Genomic DNA, 18973 nt, shown 5'->3' on the forward strand with positions numbered 1-18973 from the left:
GGGGGAAGGAACTAGGTGAGGAGCTTCTCAAACGACCTATCTTCTCAATTTTTCTGTAAATTTAAAATAGTTAAAAAATTCAATTAAGAAATAATTTGGATCAATTTTTATCTTATATTTCAAACTCCTGACTCCAAAAGAGAACTGTCAAAAAGCAAAACACAATCATATCTTTAAGAATTTTAAACTTAATGACAAAATGAGACCAAACAGGCCCACTTCAATAGTTGTTACTGGTTATGTGAGAAAATCTATTGTTTGCCTTTTTTTTTTTTTTAATTTTATTGTTTGCCTTTTGAAAACACTTTCTTTAAAAATTTTTTCCAAACCCTCTACTGATTTTATAATTGCCTCTTCAAAGGTTGAGCACAAAGAGAAACCACTTCTGCATAGACCCTACATTTATTCCTATTGAGTCAAGCCTTTGCAAAAGTAAGTTCTTTTTTTTACCACTGCAACTCTCAAATTTTTGGCCTTAAGTGGGGTCCAAAATCACTGCAGACAGTGACTGCAGCCATGAAATTAAAAGACGCTTGCTCCTCGGAAGGAAAGCTATGACAAAAGTGTATTAAAAACCAGAGACATCACTTTGCCAACAAAGGTCTGGATAGTCAAAGTTATGGTGGTTCCTTCCAGTAGTCATGTAAGAATGTAAGAGCTGGCCCACAAAGAAGGCTGAGCGCCAAAGAATTGATGCTTTCAAACTGTGGTGCTGGAGAAGATTCTTGAGAGTCCCTTGGACAGCAAGATCAAATTAGTCAATCCTAAAGGAAATCAACCCTGAATATTCATTGGAAAGTCTGATGCTGAAGTCGAAGCTCCAATACTTTGGCCACCTGATGCAAGGAGACCCCGATGCTGGGAAAGACAAAAGGGCCTGAGGAGGAGGGGGTGACAGAGGATGAGATGGTTGGATGGCACCAGACTCAATGGACATGAGTTTGAGTAAACTCGGGGAGATGGTGAAGGACAGGGAAGCCTGATGTGCTACAGTCCGTGGGGTCAGAGTTGGACACAACTGAGTGAATGAACAACAAAAACAACCCCTTTAAACTCTTAAAAATTGAGGACCTCAAAGAGTTTTATTTTAGATAGGTTCTATTCATTTTTGTTGCATCAGAAATTAAGATATTTAAACAAATTCATTTAATAATAAGCAAAGAATCTGGTGAGAAGTTTTCTTTTGCCAATCTCTTTAATGCCTACCTTAATAGAAGTAAGCTGGATTTTCATATCTTATGCTATCAATCTGTTGTAGTATATGTTGTTTCGGTTAACGTATATAAAAAAAGCTGGCCACAGTTAAACATTTAGTTGAAAAGAAGTTCCCCTGAACCTGCTGAAAAGGTCCAGTGAACTCTCCAAGAGTACTCAGTCCAAACCTTGGAAACAATCACCCAAACAGACCCCTAGAGGGGTCCCCCTTCAGTCTGTCCAGATTTTAAAAGCAGTCCTTTAAGTGTCTTCTCCATCCACTAACAACGATTTCTTGACCTATCAGTGTAATGCCAGTATTTTTAGAAAAGGTACATGGCAACCCATCTCCCCTAAAGTCCTAACACCAAAAAGATCCCGAAAACACCAAAGCAATCATTTGCAAATATACATGGTTGTTATTGTTTTTTTTTAATATATGTGGTTTTTAATAGTTGTACTAAGTAAATAAGTACCAAGAGATAAAAATTTCTGTTAAAATTACAACTCCTATAGATAGGGCTTAGTAAAAAAGCCAGTTTTCAGTTTTACACAACTTCTTGCTTAAAATAACGTGTTTTAATTTCTGAATAAAAAATATTTGGAAGGAAAAGCACTGTTTCTATGGGCCATCTCTTGGTAAATGAAAATACATCAGCAAAAAAAATAGACACATATGGTATTTAGTTATTAAGCACTAGTCTCAGTAAGTTCCTTTTTCAACACTTTTAATAAAACTTGGAAATAATACTCTGCATTTACAAAGGCCTCTAATGCCTTAAAGTTATTATTGTTAAAGCCATATGAAAATATAAAACAATCCTCCCATTAATACTGCTTTTCAGACTTCAAAGACAGTTTCCTCCCAGGTCCCTCTGTAGGAACAAGCTAAGTACAAAAACGCCCTTGATAGGTAACTACCAAGTTATCTGGAGCAATTCATACAGATTTTTTGGCATGTCCCAAAAGTCTCATAAAGCCTATAATGGAAGCATCCTTTTTAAAATTCACTAAGAAAGATCCTCAGCTCAGTTCAGTCACTCAGTTGCAACGTCTGACTGTGACCCCATGGACTGCAGCACGCCAGACTTCCCTGTCCATCACCAACTCCATGAGCTTACTCAAAACTCATGTCCATTGAATTGGTGATGCCATCCAACCATCTCATCCTCTCTTGTCCCCTTCTCCTGCCTTCAATCTTTCCCAGCATCAGGGTCTTTTCCAAGAGTCAGTTCCTCACATCAGGTGGCCAAAGTATTGAAGTTTCAACTTCAGCATCAGTCCTTCCAATGAATATTCAGGACTGATTTCCTTTAGGATGGACTGCTTGGATCAACTTGAAGTCCAAGGGACTCTCAAGAATCTTCTCCAACACCACAGTTCAAAAGCATCAATTCTTCGGTGCTTAGCTTTCTTTACAGTTCAACTCTCCCATCCATACATGACTACTGGAAAAACCATAGCTTTGACTAGATGGATCTTTGTCAGCAAAGTAATGTCTCTGCTTTTTAATATGCTGTTTAGGTTCGTCATAGCTTTTCTTCCAAGGAGCAAGCGTCTTTTAATTTCATGGCTGCAGTCACTGTCTGCAGTGATTTTGGAGCCCAAGAAAATAAAGTCTCTTACTGTTTCCATTGTTTCCCTATCTATTTGCCATGAAGTGATGGGACTGGATGCCATGATCTTAGTTTCTTGAATGTTGAGTTTTAAGACAACTTTCCACTCTCCTCTTTCACTTTCATCAAGAGCTTATTTAGTCCTTCACTTTCTGCCATTAAGTGTGGTGTTACCTGTGTATCTGAGTTTATTGATATTTCTCTCGGCAATCTACATTACAGCTTATGATACATCCAGCCCAGTATTTTGCATGACGTACTCTGCATATAAGTTAAATAAGCGGGGTGACAATATACAGCCGTGACGTACTCCTTTCCCAATTTGGACCAGTCTGTTGTTCCATGTCCGGTTCTAACTGTTTCTTCTTGACCTGCATACAGATTTCTCAGGAGGCAGATATGGTGGTCTGCTATTCCCATCTCTTGAAAAATTTTCCACAGTTTGTTGTGATCCACAGTCAAAGGCTTTAGCATAGTCAATAAAATGGAAGTAAATGTTTTTCTAGAACTCTCTTGCTTGTTTGATGATCCAAAGGATGTTGGCAATTTGATCTCTGGTTCCTCTGCCTTTTCTAAATCCAGCTTGAACATCCGGAAGTTCATGGTTCAAGTACTGTTGAAGCCTGGCTTGGAGAATTTTGAGCATTACTTTGCTAGCGTATGAGATGAGTGCAATTGTGCTAGTAGTTTGAACACTCCTTGACATTGCCTTTCTTTGGGATTGGAATGAAAGCTAACCTTTTCCAGTAATGTGGCCACAGTTGAGTTTTCCAAATTTGCTGGCATATGGAGTGAAGTACTTTCACAGCATTATGTTTTAGGATTTGAAATACCTCAGCTGGAATTCCATCACCTCCACTAGCTTTGTTCATAGTGATGCTTCCTAAGGCCCACTTGACTTCACATTCCAGAATGTCTGGCTCTAGGTGAGTGATCACACCATCATGGTTATCTGGGTCATGAAGATCTTTTTTGTATAGTTCTTCTGTGTATTCTTGGAGAAGGAAATGGCAACCCACTCCAGTATTCTTGCTTGGAGAATCCCATGGACAGAGGAGCCTGCTGGGTTACAGTCCACAGGGCCGCAAAGAGTCGGACACGACTGAGTGACTACACACTCTGCGTATTCTTGTCATCTCTTCTTAATATCTTCAGCTTCTGTTAGGTCCATACTATTTCTGTCCTTTATTGTTCCCATCTTTGCATGAAATGTTCCCTTGGTATCTGAAGAGATCTCTAGTCTTTCCCATCCTATTGTTTTCCTCTATTTCTTTGCATTGATCACTGAGGAAAGCTTTCGTATCTTTACTTGCTATTCTTTGGAAAGGTGTAGCTTCTCTTCTCTCAGCTATTCGTAAGGCCTCCTCAGACAAACATTTTGCCTTTTTGAAGTTCTTTTTCTTGGGGATGGTCTTGATCCCTGCCTCCTGTACAATGACATGAACCTCCGTCCATAGTACTTCAGGCATTCTATCAGATCTCAGCCCTTAAATCTATTTGTCACTTCCACTGTATAATCATAAGGGATTTAGATCATACCTGAAATGGTCTAGTGGTTTTCCCTACTTTCTTCAATTTAAGTCTGAATTTGGCAATAAGGAGTTGATGATGTGAGCCACAGTCTGCTCCCGGTCTTGTTTTTGCTGACTGTCTAGAGTTTTTCCATCTTTGGCCACAATGAATATAATCAATCTGATTTTGATATTGACTATCTGGTGATGACCACGTGTAAAGTCACCTCTTGTGTTGTTGGAACCTGTGTTGTTTGCTATGACCAGTGCATTCTCTTCACAAAACTCTGTTAGCCTTTGCCCTGCTTCATTTTGTACTCTAAGGCCAAACTTGCCTGTTACCCCTCCAGCTATCTCTTGACTTCCTATTTTTGCATTCCAGTCCCCTGTGATGAAAAGGACATCTTCTTTGGGTGCTAGTTCTAGAAGGTCTTGTAGGTACTTCATAGAACTGGTTGGGGACATAGACTTGGATTACCGTGATACTGAGTGGTTTGCCTTGGAAATGAACAGAGATCATTTTGTTGTTTTTGAGACTGCACCCAAGTACTACGTTTTGGACTCTTTTGCTGACTATGGTGGTTACTGCACTTATTCAATGGGATTCCTGCCCACAGTAGTAGATATAACAGTCATCTGAGTTAAATTCACCCATTCCAGTCCATTTTAGTTCACATATTCCTAGAATGTCAACGGTTCACTCTTGCCATCTCCTGTTTGACCACTTCTAATTTACCTTGATTCATGGACCTAACATTCCAGGTTCTGATCCAATATTGCTCTTTACAGCACCAGACTTTACTTTCATAACCAGTCACATCCACAACCGAGTGTTGTTTTTGCTTTGGTTCAGTCTCTTCATTCTTTCTGTATTTATTTCTCCACTTATCTCCAGCAGCATATTAGTCACCTACCAACTTGGGGAGTTCATCTTTCAGTGTCCTATCTTTTTGCCTTTTCATACTGTTCATGGGGTTCTCAAGGCAAGAATACTGACGTGGTTTGCCATTCCCTTCTCCAGTGGACCACGTTTTGTCAGAACTCTTTACCATGACCCATCTGTCTTGGGTGGTCCTAGGGGCATGGCTCATGGTTTCACTGAGTTAGACAAGGCTGTGGTCCATGTGATTAGTTTGATTAGTTTTCTGTGACTGTGGTTTTTCATTCTGTCATTAAGGATAAGAAGCTTATGGAAGTTTCCTGATGGGAGAGATCGATTGTGGGAAAAACTGGGTCTTGTTCTGATGGGCAGGGCCATGCTTAGTAAATATTTAATCCAATTTTCTGTTGATGGGCAGGGCTGTGTTCCCTCCCTGTTGTTTGACCTGAGACCAAACTATGGTAGGGTGATGAAGATAATGGTGACCTCCTTCAAAAGGTCCTGTGCACTGCCAAACTCAGAGCCCTAACCCTGCAGCTGGCCAACGCCAATCCACGCCTCTGCTGGAGACTCCTGGACACTCACCGGCAAGTCTGGGTAAGTCTCTTGCAGGGGTGTTGAAAGAAAGATCCTAAGAAAGCTAAATCTCTAGAACAAATTATCTTCCCCTTAAACAGGCTGACAATATGATGGTCAGTCATGAAAATTTAATAGGAAAGCACTATTCATTTCAGGTCATTCATAGACATCTTATGGTCACTGAATGAGTCTGCAAGAAATTTCAGATCCTTCTCCCTTGTAGCAATTGTAAGTGGTAAAAATATTACTTCAGTATGCCTACACCAAGCCACATTATGATCCAGAAGTAATACTGCAGTTTTTGAAATTATTTAATAAATAGTTTTGATTTAAAGTTAAGAAAAAATTACAAACTTCAGAAAGATTACAAAAATGATCTGTCAAGGAAAGGACTTTAGGAATGAGGTTGGACTCTGCCCCCTCAACCTGCACTTGGTAACACCCAAACCAACCTGGGCAACAAGGGCAGGGAAAGTTAAACAGCCCACACCCTAACTTTAAAGCCTTATTAGATCTGTGAACACCTGCTCTACACTACACTTTCAGTACTTGACAAATTGGGCTCTCTTGGGGATTCAAAAATCAAGGTCAGGAAAGGGACAGCAGTGACACTAAAAAATCAGCCTGAGCCTAGAAGATACTAAAGGATAAATCTTTGTTTTGATGTTCTATCTCAAGACACATTTGCAGTTGTACAAAAAAGAAATGTAAATAGTAAGCTGTACATTTAATTAAAGCAAAATATTTAACACCTTTCGGTCCTGCTGCAATTAAGATATATTAACTGTAAATCTAATAACAAAACTGGAAATAATTTTAGAATACGTATGATCCCTAACAGCCATATTCAAAGGAAAAGACTAAGCTTGAACCTGAACTCGAATTGTTAGGAAGCTGCTCTGTTCACCCCACTGCCAATCACCTAATATTTACAGAAGAATAACCAGACCGTCTATTCAATATACTCGAGTTCTGACCATGCTTCAAGGCTATATCTTCTGTATCAAAGATAAAAGGATGTAATATTACACAGGCAAGCTCAATTTAGGATAGTAGATACAGGTCTTATGCCCCCAAATCTTAAATTTATCTTATGATGTATCTCTGCTACTGTTGTACAGATAGCACTATCTTACTTCTTTCACATGTACTGCCACATTTAATAATCAATTTGGAAATTCCTGGAGGTTCAGTGGTTAGGACTAGGTGCGTCCACCACTGTGACCCAGGTTCAACCCCGGGCGAGGAAACTAAGATCCAGCAAGCCGAGCAGTGTGGGCATAATAATAAATTCGATTATTATGTGATTATGACGCACCCGACCCCAAAATATGAGGAAATTCCAGCCTGATAAAACTGGTCCTCATTTGAAGGGCTGCCTGGTATCAATGGGACACACACTATAGAACTCTATTTCTACTTTCCCAGATTTTAAATAGAGAATTTTACAGCTCTGTCTAGAGTTGAAACTTGAGAAAATCACTGCCAAGAAGTTCTGTAAGTCTGAAATATAGACTCAACAAACCAGCTTTTTTCTCTCCTTGGCTTCCCAGCACATTCCCTGCCACCTCCATCTAGATCCTCTTCATTCCTTGTACGTTGATGTTTCTGGGGGTTCGCATGATTCTCACTCTCATTCTATACTCCTATTCCTCCCTAACCCTGCCCTAACCCAGTATTCCCAGATACCCCAGGCAGCCCCCTCTCCCCATACTCTCTACCCACCTCCATATCTGCCCAACCCTAATACCTTCAAGCATTCCATATATGATTTCCATTACTTGCACACATCATACTATATAATTTAGTTGCTGATCTTTCTCACCAGTAGATTACACGTTTCCTTAAGTCAAAGTTGTACACTGTATAACCTTAACAATTCCTGGCACTTACTGACATTATCAATAAGCCTACTAAATGGAACCTAGAGCCAACCCCAAGGACCCAATCCATTTCTTCATTTACCAGAGCTGACAAAAAAGGATTTCTTAGTTTCCTATACTAGAGCTGAGAATTCCTATTACTTCAAAGTCAACAGGTAAGAAAAGCCTTTATATTAACATTGCCTAAACCTCATCATCTGGTCCCATCACTTCATGGCAAATAGATGGGGGAAGAGTGGAAACAGTGGCTGACGTTATTTTTCTGGGCTCCAAAATCACTGCAGACGGTGATGCAGCCATGAAATTAAAAGATGCTTGCTCCTTGGAAGGAAAGTTATGACCAACCTAGACAGCATATTAAAAAGCAGAGACATTACTTTGCCAACAAAAGTCCATCTGATCAAGGCTATGGTTTTTCCAGTGGTCATGTATGGATGTCAGAGTTGGACTATAAAGAAAGCTGAGCACCGAAGAATTGATGCTTTTGAACTGTGGTGTTGGAGCAGACTCTTGGAAGTCCCTTGGACTGCAAGGAGATCCAACCAGTCCATCCTAAAAAGGAGGTCAGTCCTGAAAATTCATTGGAAGGACTGATGCTGAAACTCTCAATACTTTGGCCACGTGATGCGAAGAGCCAACTCATTGGAAAAGACCCTGATGCTGGGAAAGATTCAAGGCAAAAGGAAAAGAGGGCAGCAGAGGATGAGATGGTTAGAGAGCATCACTGACTCAATGAACATGAATCTGAGCAAGTTCTGGGAGATAGTGAAGGACAGGGAAGGCCTGGAGTGCTGTAGTCTATGGGATCGCAAAGAGTTGGACATGACTTAAGTGACTGAACAATGACAAAAATCAGACAAAACAAAACGGCACTGTACTTCGGTATCTTCTAAGTACAGCTTTCTATTATGATTTTCCTGCAGTGTGTCAGGATAGCCAAAGGGAACCAAAAAAGATCACACTCTCCTTCCCAAAAAGCCCAGTTAATTTCTGGGATCCATGAAGGCAGTCACTGGTCACTGTGCATTAGAAGAATACTGAACTCAGAAGTAAAAAGCCAGTTTGGAATTCCCCAATCAGTCCTTTAAAAGCTGTGTCACCTTAGACAAGTCACTTCACTTCTCTCAGCACACCCTCCTTTAACTGTTCTCGGAATTCCCTGGCAGTCTGGTGGTGTGCTGTCAACGTTGTGGGCCTGGGCTCAATCCCCGGTTGGGAACCTAAGATCCCACAAGTTGCACGGGACGGGAAGAAAAAAAAAAAAAAAGTCCTACCTTAGCAGCAAGAACTAAGTTAACATAAATGTTTTTTTACTGAACCTATTGGAAAAGGGAACCCTTATATACTGCTGGTGGGAATGTATTGATAAACTGATGCACTTTGGAGAACAATATGGAAGAGGTTCTTTAAAAACTAAAAACAGAGTTACCAAGGATCCAGCAATCCCACTCCTGGGTAGATATCTGGAGAAAAAGAAACTTCAAAAAAATACACGCACCCCACAGCAGCATTATTTGCAATAGCCAGGAAATGGAAGGAACTTAGATGTCTAACAACAGATAAATGGATAAAGAAGATGTGGTACCTATATACAACAGAATATTACTCGGCTATAAAAAATAATGAAATGATGCCATTTGCAGCAATACAGATGGACCTAAAGATTATCATACTGAGTGAAGTAAATCAGACAGAGAAAGACAAGTATCATATGATATTGTTTATATGTAGAATCTAAAAGATAATGAAAATGAATCTATGTATAAAACAGAAACACATTCACAGACATAGAAAACTTATGGTTACCAAGGGGGAAAGGGAGGGCCAGAAAGGGATACATTAGGAGTGTGGGATCAACAGATACAAACTACTACACATAAAACACATGTACTGCACAACACGGGGAACAATATGCAGCATCTTACAATAGCCTACAGGAGGAAATTATCTACCTGAAAGAACACCTGTGACTGAGCCACCCTGCTGTGCACCTGGGGCCAGCACTAACTACCCGGCAGGACCACCGCAAGGGGCTGCAGTCTCTTCTCCAAGGGATTTTCCTGACCCAGGAATCGAACCGAGGTATCCCTGTAGGCAGGTTCTTTATCGTCTAAGCCACCAGGGAAGCCCAAAACTAACTGTTAGTGTAAATCAACTGCACTTCAATTAAAAAAAAAACAAGATTCGTAATTTTCTGTCCACCATCCTATGTAACCCTAATTTTACATGGGTATAGGCAACATAGATAATGGTTAAGAATACTGTGTGGGCTCATATTAGGCTTCTCTACTTAGTAGTCAGGTGACCTTGAGAAGTTTACTTACCCTCTTTATGCTTCATCATGTAAACTAAGGCCAGAATTATCCCCATTTCAAAGTCAGGTTAATGGAATAAAACCTTGAAAACAGTCATGACCCTCAAGGCAGGAAGCTCAAGGATAACATCTAGATAATGGAAAACATACCAGAAGTCAAATTGGATTTGAAGTCAATTTGGATTCCTGCTCCACGATCTTTTCACAAAATCTCTATTCTCTGCAAGTTTTCACTTCCTAACTAGCTAATACCAACCTTCAAAAACAAATTACCCTGGATCCTAAACCAAATTTTAAACCCTGTTCCCCTAAAAAAAATTCTGATCAGCAATTATCCTGAATATTCATTGGAAGGACTGATGCTGAAGCTGAAACTCCAATACTTTGGCCACATGATGCAAAGAATTGACTCACAGGAAATGACCTTGATGCTGGGAAAGATTGAAGGCAGGAGAAGGGGACGACAGAGGATGAAATGGTTGGATGCCATCACAGACTCGGTGGACATGAGTCTGGGTAAGCTCCAGGAGTTGGTGATGGACAGGGAAGCCTGGCGTGCTGCCATCCATGGGGTTGCAAAGAGTCAGACACGACTGAACTGAACTGAATTATCTATTGCATACATAAGTCAAAGATATATTTTACATATGGAATACAGGAAAAGTCACAAGGTTATTAGAGAAAAAAACAGTAGTTATTAAAAATAAAGTAGTTATTAAAAAAAAAAAAGTAGTTATAGAGAGGAACTCAGAAGAATGGGCTGCCTTCTAGTGTAACTTTTAAAAACCCCAAACCCATACCATACACAAAACCCTGAAGCCAGCCTTCCACTGGAAAATCTGGTAGCTGTTCTCAATTTGTTCAAAATGCATCATAGTATTGGATGAGAGCCTCTCTGGGAGAAGAAAAAAGCTTGGAATATCTGGAATTTTAAGGGGGTTATAATCCAAAAATTCTCTTTACAGACTTTGCTCATCTCCATGCCCTCACCTCCCTTCCTGCAAATAAAAAGATATCAGAGTACAAATCCTAAGAGATCCTTGCTCTCCTTGTCCAAGTTAAAGCCTGGCAAGGATGAGACATTCCCATCTGGTTTAAATATCACCAAATGATGAGCTGGTACAACCACACAGAAAATTGGGAGGATCTTGCCTTAAAGACCTTGTAATTATGTGGTTTTGATAGGATTTGTTCTTTGTCTCTGGAGTTAGAGGAGTGGAGTAGATGGCCACATTCAGATACCTGTGTGCCTCACAGGAACACACGCCTAACAAAAGCCCCAGTCAAGTGCTGAAAACACATTCAGGTTTAAACTTAGTTCTCTAACACTACAATTTGATCAAGCTGTGAGGTGGCAAGAATTAATGTAAGAATGCACAAAAGTCTGCCTAAGGCCACATGAGGAACACAGCTGGGAGACAGAGCTCAGCCTAGCTACATGCTCTTAATTAAAATACTCAACATTCAAAGGTTGTAAAAGTTGGTATGTACACCAGTGGACTGACATTTAGAAAACAGTATTGATAATATATTTGAACAACAAAAGTGAGAAATCCAGATTTGTATGATTATATAGCAACTCTAATTAGCTTTATTTTTAAAAAGTTTGCTACTTATCAGTAATAGAACATAATCAGGCTCTGTCCTGAGGACCAAAATAAGCCTTCCCTCCCACCTGTTGTACCTTTCTCCCCACTTCACTAGTAAGACTCAATTCTACTAACCGTCCTGTCAGGAAAGCACTGGGACTATTTAAATTATGTTAGATAAAATAAAACGCTCTCCATCTACAGGGCTTCCATAGCATCAGAGCCATCCCAACACAAAGCTTTCCAAATACAAACTCCTCCCTGTATAACACACACGCACTGCAAATTTTCTGAAACACTCTCTAACAGCTCTACTTGGGGGGAAAAAAATTTTTTTTTTAACTTCAGTTTTAAAGAACACTCAGGTACAGAAAAGTTTCACCTAAATCAACAGAAGAATTACACTCTGTATATTCTAGTTTTGATGCTGGGCTTTTGACTTTTCAAGTTTCACTTTTTAAAATCCCTTTGCTGTAAGGGAAATAAGGGATACGCATTTGGCAATAACCCTTGTCTCTGTAAATCTGTCCCCAGACTCTTCTTAGCAGTTAGCAAACGTAAGCTTTGGAATTTAAGCTCCTTGCAAACCATTAATTAATTAGTCTGGACAGCATCCCTAGGTCAGTGTCAGATCTTCTTATAGCAGGTAAGAAGGCATACATTGGGGAAAAATGACTTTGTCCAAGGTCATGATTGCATTAGATTCAAGGTTCTACTCACTCTTTTACAAAATCTAAAAACACTGACTCCTTCTTTTATATAACAGGAGAAAAAAAACCCACATACACTCTCCTTGATAAAAGTTTATTTTTATCCCTGCAAAGTATTTCTTAAATTCTACATCTGTTGTAAAATAACAGATCTCCAAGTGAAATGGAATCAACAAGTTTAAAAAAAAGAAAAAGCCATTCATTATGTCTTCTGCCTAGGGATGTTTAATTTAGAGCCTGAAAAACGAAGTTATGATTTGGGGGGGGGGTGGGGATAGGGCACGTAGACTTTAAGGGGTTACTGATAGAAAGCAGTTGTCAATGGCCTGACTTTTAAATGGCTCCTTTTAAACATTTGAGGCCACCTAAATACTCATCAGCAATTCTGCTGAAACAGTAACTGCACCATTGAAGCTGGAAGCACCATCTTCACAGACAACTAAACCTAATGACATCCTGACCAGCAACACATTAGACCCTTGCCTCTCATCTCCTTCCAACTCATTTTCCAGAAGGGACTTGGTTCTGCTTCTCAGTCACTCCCAACTCCCAGCTGCATTCTGTTGAGATGACATCTGTCGGATGGGAAGACGGACCCAGACGGGGCGAGGGAACATGGGGCGCCACCTCCCGCCCCTGCCTCTGTGACCAGGAGCTCCCACAGATGCGGCATAAACACATCACAAGGCAACAAGCCGCTGGAGAGACTGGAAGTCCAATCCCCATCCTGATGAGGCAGAGTGGCCCTCACTCCCTAACAACCTCATTCCTAACTGCCCAAGTCCCACTCGCCCTGAGTAAGAGCTAAACCAAGCTGTTCTCTCCACCTGAGGCCACCAGTTTGCTCTCAATCCAATGCTGCTACTCTGCCTTCTGCTCTCTTACACCCAGGAAAACACATAAAGGGACTATGTTGTGTATGCTTATTTTCATAACTTAAAAAACTTCATCTATACTCTGGAAATGAAGGCTCTAGCAGACAGAGTAACTAGTCCTAAGTCCAGAAAGACAACTTAAATGATTAAAAACAATGAAACAGACGAACGGATGGGATGACTCTAGGCCACATATAAAGGTGTACGGCAATGATGCTTTAAGTGGAGTGATCTACAATTAAAAATTTTAATTTTTTTTTAAAGACAAGAACACATTTAGTCAAATTCATCCATCTTACAATTATGGAACTTAAGTGTTCTAGTGACCCAGAGATGGCTTTACCCTACTAGTCTTCATAAACTTGGAGGTTGAAAAAGCAAAGTTATCACTGAACTCATCTAATAGTTAATAACAGAAAAAGGAGCATTTTTAGAAGAATTTTCTGAAGTGTACAAAGGTGTTATCTCATTTTTCTCTTTGTTAATCCCATGCTAGGACACAGCAGTTAATAAGTACTCAGGAAGTCCTTGTTAAGCTGCATACAATTCTCATGTCTTAGACAAGTTACTTGCAACTCAGATTTTAAAATCCAGTTACTAGTGTCTCAAACGCTAAGTAATCTAAAGTAAATGAGTGGCCCAATGATATGGCAGGATCCACTCCAAAGGAACTTATGCTTCTGTGTGCTTCTGATGACTCCTCCTCAAGGGGCCCAAACTTAGAAGAAAGTACAGTCAGTCCTTTAGTTCTCAACACGTATTCCACATAATTTAAAAAAAAAAAAAAAAAAAAGGAGGCTACAATGGTCTTCTAGCCCATAAAACAGGTATATCAGCATAATCCCCAAAGAATATATAATTCTCTTGGAAAGAAAAAAATCAGACCACCAGCTCAATGCAAGGACTGTACAATGGGGAAAGCAAGGTCTTTCTCGGTTACTGGTTTTTAAACCCAAAGATGGCCTCTGCCAAGAGATATACAAGTAGACTTCGTGGAACCTAAATCCAGGAACCTAATTAATTAGCACTTTCATTTCGGGGCATGAGCTGTCCCTCTATCCTTTTCTACAGCCAAACTCTAACGTGGTCCAATCAGAACAACAACGAGAGGTTACCAAAGCCTACAAGCAGCTCCTGTTTTGTAGCACATAAACCAGATTCCTTTTTTTTTTTTTAATTGAATAGTTCACAATGGTATTTTTGCCTTTCTAAAAGAAAACTCTCTCACTGGCAGATTACTGTATGCCTACATTAAAGTATCCTAAATATCCTGGACTTTGTTACTGTCTCCCAAACTAAACAAGTAAATGAGTTGACTACTGATCTATCAACCAGAAATAAAGAAAATTAAGTACCTTAGAGACAAAAAATGAAATTGACAGTTTATCATTTTCTCTAATTTTCCTTATAGCTGTCTCTCAATAATGAACTCAATCCTCCAGTTTTAAATTGCAACAATTAACACTCTTCAAAGGCAATTCTCTCTTCATTCTGCTCTTTAAAAAAGGTTTAGACTGAATGTTTAAAAACAAATCCTATAACCACAGGAAGGGAAACTTTTCCACTGGGAGTAGGGACATAAATCTGTAGCTGCTTCATATGTTTGTAATATCACTCACATTCCATTCTATGAGTCTATTAATTTGTTGATTGGTTAAGAGTGAGATGGATATCTGAGGATCTGGGTGTGACCAATTTACCCTGGCAAAGTCAAATTTAGCTAAACACCCATCCACAGACTACAACAAATGAAGTTTGCTTTTAAGGCAGACACATTCACAAACTAAAACTGTAGGACATACTTAACCCAGCCTCCTATCAAGTGAGAAAAAAAAATTTCTTTAGAGAGGTATAGTTCTAAATCTGTCTTAAAAAGTGGTTACAATCTGGTTCAGGCTTTCTTCTGGGAGGGGGGGTGATGAACAAGCTCTAACAACCGATGAAGGTTATAAAAACTCCATGAAAATACTAAAAACTACTGAATTGCAGTTTGAACTGAAGAACTGTATAGTGTGTATGCATATATATATAAACAAAACTGTGTGGTTTTTTTTTTTTTTATTGTAAATTCTTCCTTTGCTCAAGGATATTTCTATTGATAAGCTTTTCCCCCAAAGGTTAAAAGGTTTAAGGTGGCAAAGAAACAGACAGAAAAATCTCAGGACACCAAAGAAACTGGGAAAACAACAAAGAGGATGAGGGCAAAATCAAGCAAACCCAACATTAGGGAGAATGATGGGCAGGAATGAGAGTAGAAAAGCTCCTATCACTCAAACCTCCCCCACACAAAGAGGTATACTTAAGTTCCTCCATGTTCCTCAGGGCAGAACCAACAGGCTCAAAGACACCGACTGTATTGAAACACTTGAAAGTTTTACACTCTGGCTATAATGTCAAAGGGATCAAACAAATGACCACAAGAAGTTAAAGTTGAAAAATATGTCTATTGTGCCATTTGGGGTTTGACTTAAATCTCTGACTTCTGGATACCACCAGAGAAGAAATTTGTGGAATCTGCCTAGCTATGGCCAAATGATGTATGTTTGAGAATAACAGAGTAGCTTACTGAAGCCATCAAATATCTTCCAATCAAGCTCAGGAGACTCAGAAATTCACTGACCAGCCAACTATTTTTTGCCTAATAATTACACCCCTAAAATTAATCATCTCCAAATACCAGAAAGTGACATGGAAAACACAATTTTTCCTTAAAAAGAAATCTAAGTACATCAAGGAGGAAATGAAAATTCGCATTATAAGGGTAATAAAACCAAAAGTCATATTACTTGTAAATTGAAGAAAGTCCAGGAAGCCAGACACTTGATGTAATTTGAAAAAAGGTTTACTTCCATCTTTAAACTGTATCTCAGGATTTGAGTAACGTCTTTTTGATTTATTACCTTTTGTCACATTTATCTTACTATATTTCAAACAAACTTCTGTGAACCTCAAGTTTTCAATAGCCAGGTAGTTTAGGACCATCATTGAGAAGCAGCTATAAACTGAAGCTACCTTAAGTACCATTAATTAAAGATGCAAAGGTTAAGGACAAAAAGAAATAAATACTTTGTAATTCTTCCCCTTACTTTGAAAAGTAAAATACCAATAAACCCAATCCCCATTTTAACAGTCACTTGTATTCCAAAAACTTAGTGGTCATAATCATCTAGAAACACAGGCATTATACAGCTATCACCATGGAAAACATTTCCTATCTCTTCGTTTGTTGTTGGTTTACTTCAACTATATGAAACCACTTGTTCACAGAAAACGGTTTCTAAAACAACCATTGCTTACATCCTCATCTCTTAAGAACCCTTTGTTCCAACAAGACCCTTCAAGAGCTACAACTTCTAGAAAGGTTTCTCTTTTGTGGTTGTATCAACAATAAATACTCCCAAACTCTTTCCAATTGGCACAGGAGTTTCTTAAACAAAGGAGGAAGCAAGCCTCCTCCACACAAAGGAGATCTCCAGAACACAGCACTAGTTATGTTTGTGGAGTGTTTATTTGTGCCTCTTTAACACCCTTTCTCGGGCTGTGGTATGTACCACTCTCAATACAAAATGGTGGCCATCATGTCTGTCAGACATTCAGAATGGGGAAAGACAGAAAGATCACACGTTTTGTAGGACTTACAATTAATATTCTGACCAAGATAAGGAAATGAGTAGCCAAACCTAAGCAGAGCAACACTACCTATTTAGGAAAAGAGCCCTCCAAAAGGCACGGGATGAGAGAGTGTATAAAGGGTTTACCCCAGCCCTAGTTGCACCACAATACCAACATGGAGGACAACTCACTCCCAGGAAGCGACGGCACACATTTGGGCTACCGAGAACTTACTCAAGTTGCCTAGTTTCAGAAGAGATCCCCACTGAGGCGAACGCACTCTTCACACTCACGGTCCCTAACGCACGACACAAAGCTCCACGGTACCAGTCCGCGCCCGCCCTCCTCCTCCAGAACTAAGCCCTGGGCCCCGATCCCCGCACAACTTCTGCAGGCCTCGGGCTCCAACCGACGCGCACTTCCCCTCAGCAACGGCAAGCAACCGTGTCCACTTCTGGAGAGAGAGGCATCGATTTCCAAACATCTCCCCCACACTAGCCGACCAGCTATTTTCGGAGATAGGAATTTCATCTCCGTTTCTAACTAGTCCAAGAAAAACTCCAGTGTATCCAGTCCGCGATCCGACCCGGGGGGCGGGGGCATCGGGGTCTCCCCCGACACAGCCCTCCGGGCGCAGCGGCTACGCGCGAACCCCGCAACTCCAACGTCACCACAAAGAGCAAGCCCCGGGGCGAGGGGCGGGGGGGCTTCCTCCGAGGGGGCGGGAGCGGAGCGGCTCCTCAAACTGTCCAGAGACAGTTAAACCTCCGGCCAACGGTCCCGGGGCGTCCAACCGCCGTCAGGCCGCCTCGGCCAACGCGGGCCCCAAAGGTGGGCGCAGCCCCGGGTCCGGGAGCGGGCGACTGGGGGCGGGGGGGTGGGGGAGGGGCCGCGGCCGTTGCGGCCGTTGGGGACGGTCTCGGGAACACCCCCCTCACGACCGCCCGGGTCGGGGGCTGCGCGGCGGCCTCCGCTCCGGGTCGCGACGCGGGCTGGCCTCGGCCCTCTGGGCTGACACCGCCCTCCGCGGACGGCTCTCGGGCCGGGGGCCCGGCCGGGCGGGGGTCGCGGAGAGCCTTGGGGCGGCCGCCCCCAGAGGCCCACGCTCACGCCCCCTCGGCCCGGCCCGCGGTCCCCCCTCACGGCGCCCCCGCCCCGCCTCGCCCCCGTCCCCGGGGACCTGCCGGGGGTCCGGAGCGGGGCGGGGGTCCGGGGCCCGAGGGTGGGGCGCCAGGTGAGGCCGCCCGGACCGCCGCCGCCTCCACACAAAGGACCAGGGGCTCCGCCGCCATATTGAAAACTTTCCTCCTCGCGACAACTCGCGGGGCGCGCACCCCGCACCCCCGGCGCCCCGCACCCGCGGCCCCCGCCCCCGGGGGCCTCCGCGCCCGACCGCCCGGCCGCCCTCGGCCCCCGCGGCTCCGGCGCACGGCCGCGACCCCGGTGCCGGTGCCCCCACCTCTCCGTCCGGATCCGAACCCCGGACCGGCCGCGCTCCGTCCGCCGCCCCCGCGCCCCGCACCCCGGCCCGGCCTCCCGGCCCCCCGCCGGCCGCGCGCCCCGCTCGAGACTCACCGGCGGCGGCCGCACCTTGCAGATCCCGGTCTGCTCGGCTATGGGCCGTATCTTGTGGATGAAGGCGAAGGGGTCGGCGAACTCCTCCCAGCTGGGCTCGAAGACTGGGCACTCGGGCGGCGGCAGGAACTCCCCCAGCGGGCCGGGGCCGCCTAGGGCCGGCACGGGGCGCGGGCCGGGGGCCTCCATTCTCGCGGCGCCGCGGACGCGGCTGGGTGGCCGGCCTCTGCCTCCTCCGACACCTCGGCCTTCCTCCTCCTCCTCCTCCTCCTCCTCCTCCTCCTCCTCAGACTCAGATCCGGCTGCTCAGACTCCGACTCCGACACCGACCGACGACGCCGCGCCGCGACAGCCACGCCGTGCGCCTCCGCCGCCACGGCGAGGAAAAGGAGTCCCACCCCACCCCCACCCCCACACAGCCCGCGCCAAGCGCCCGCCCCCGAGCCGGGTGGAGCGGCCCCCGGGAACGGATCGCGGCCTTACGGCCCAGCCCAGCCGGCCTCCACTGACCGTTGACTGCGTGCCAGAGCCCCCTCCCTCCCTCAGGAAGTTACGGGTCTGGGGGAGAGGCTGGGCTCACGGGTGGACCCCCAGTCCCGCCCCTCCCTGCCCTGCCTCGTGGGAGGCGCCCTGGT

The 18973-nt window shown here is 43.1% G+C and overlaps 1 protein-coding gene across 2 annotated transcripts in view; it reads right to left on the reverse strand.

Moving 5' to 3' along the window:
• The window catches only part of KDM5B (lysine demethylase 5B), a 70316-nt gene extending 51629 nt beyond the window's left edge, over positions 1-18687 (reverse strand). For both annotated transcript variants that reach the window (XR_006272521.1, XM_043484886.1), the window contains exon 1: positions 18339-18687. Coding sequence is in view for 1 of the 2 variants with exons in the window: in XM_043484886.1 (XP_043340821.1) it covers positions 18339-18527 (189 nt within the window). In the remaining variant the exon portion in view is untranslated. The remainder of the gene's footprint in view (positions 1-18338) is intronic.
• Between the last annotated feature and the right edge of the window lie 286 nt (positions 18688-18973).

The sequence above is a fragment of the Cervus canadensis genome, chromosome 13, assembly GCF_019320065.1.
Source record: "Cervus canadensis isolate Bull #8, Minnesota chromosome 13, ASM1932006v1, whole genome shotgun sequence".
Lineage (NCBI taxonomy): Eukaryota > Metazoa > Chordata > Mammalia > Artiodactyla > Cervidae > Cervus > Cervus canadensis.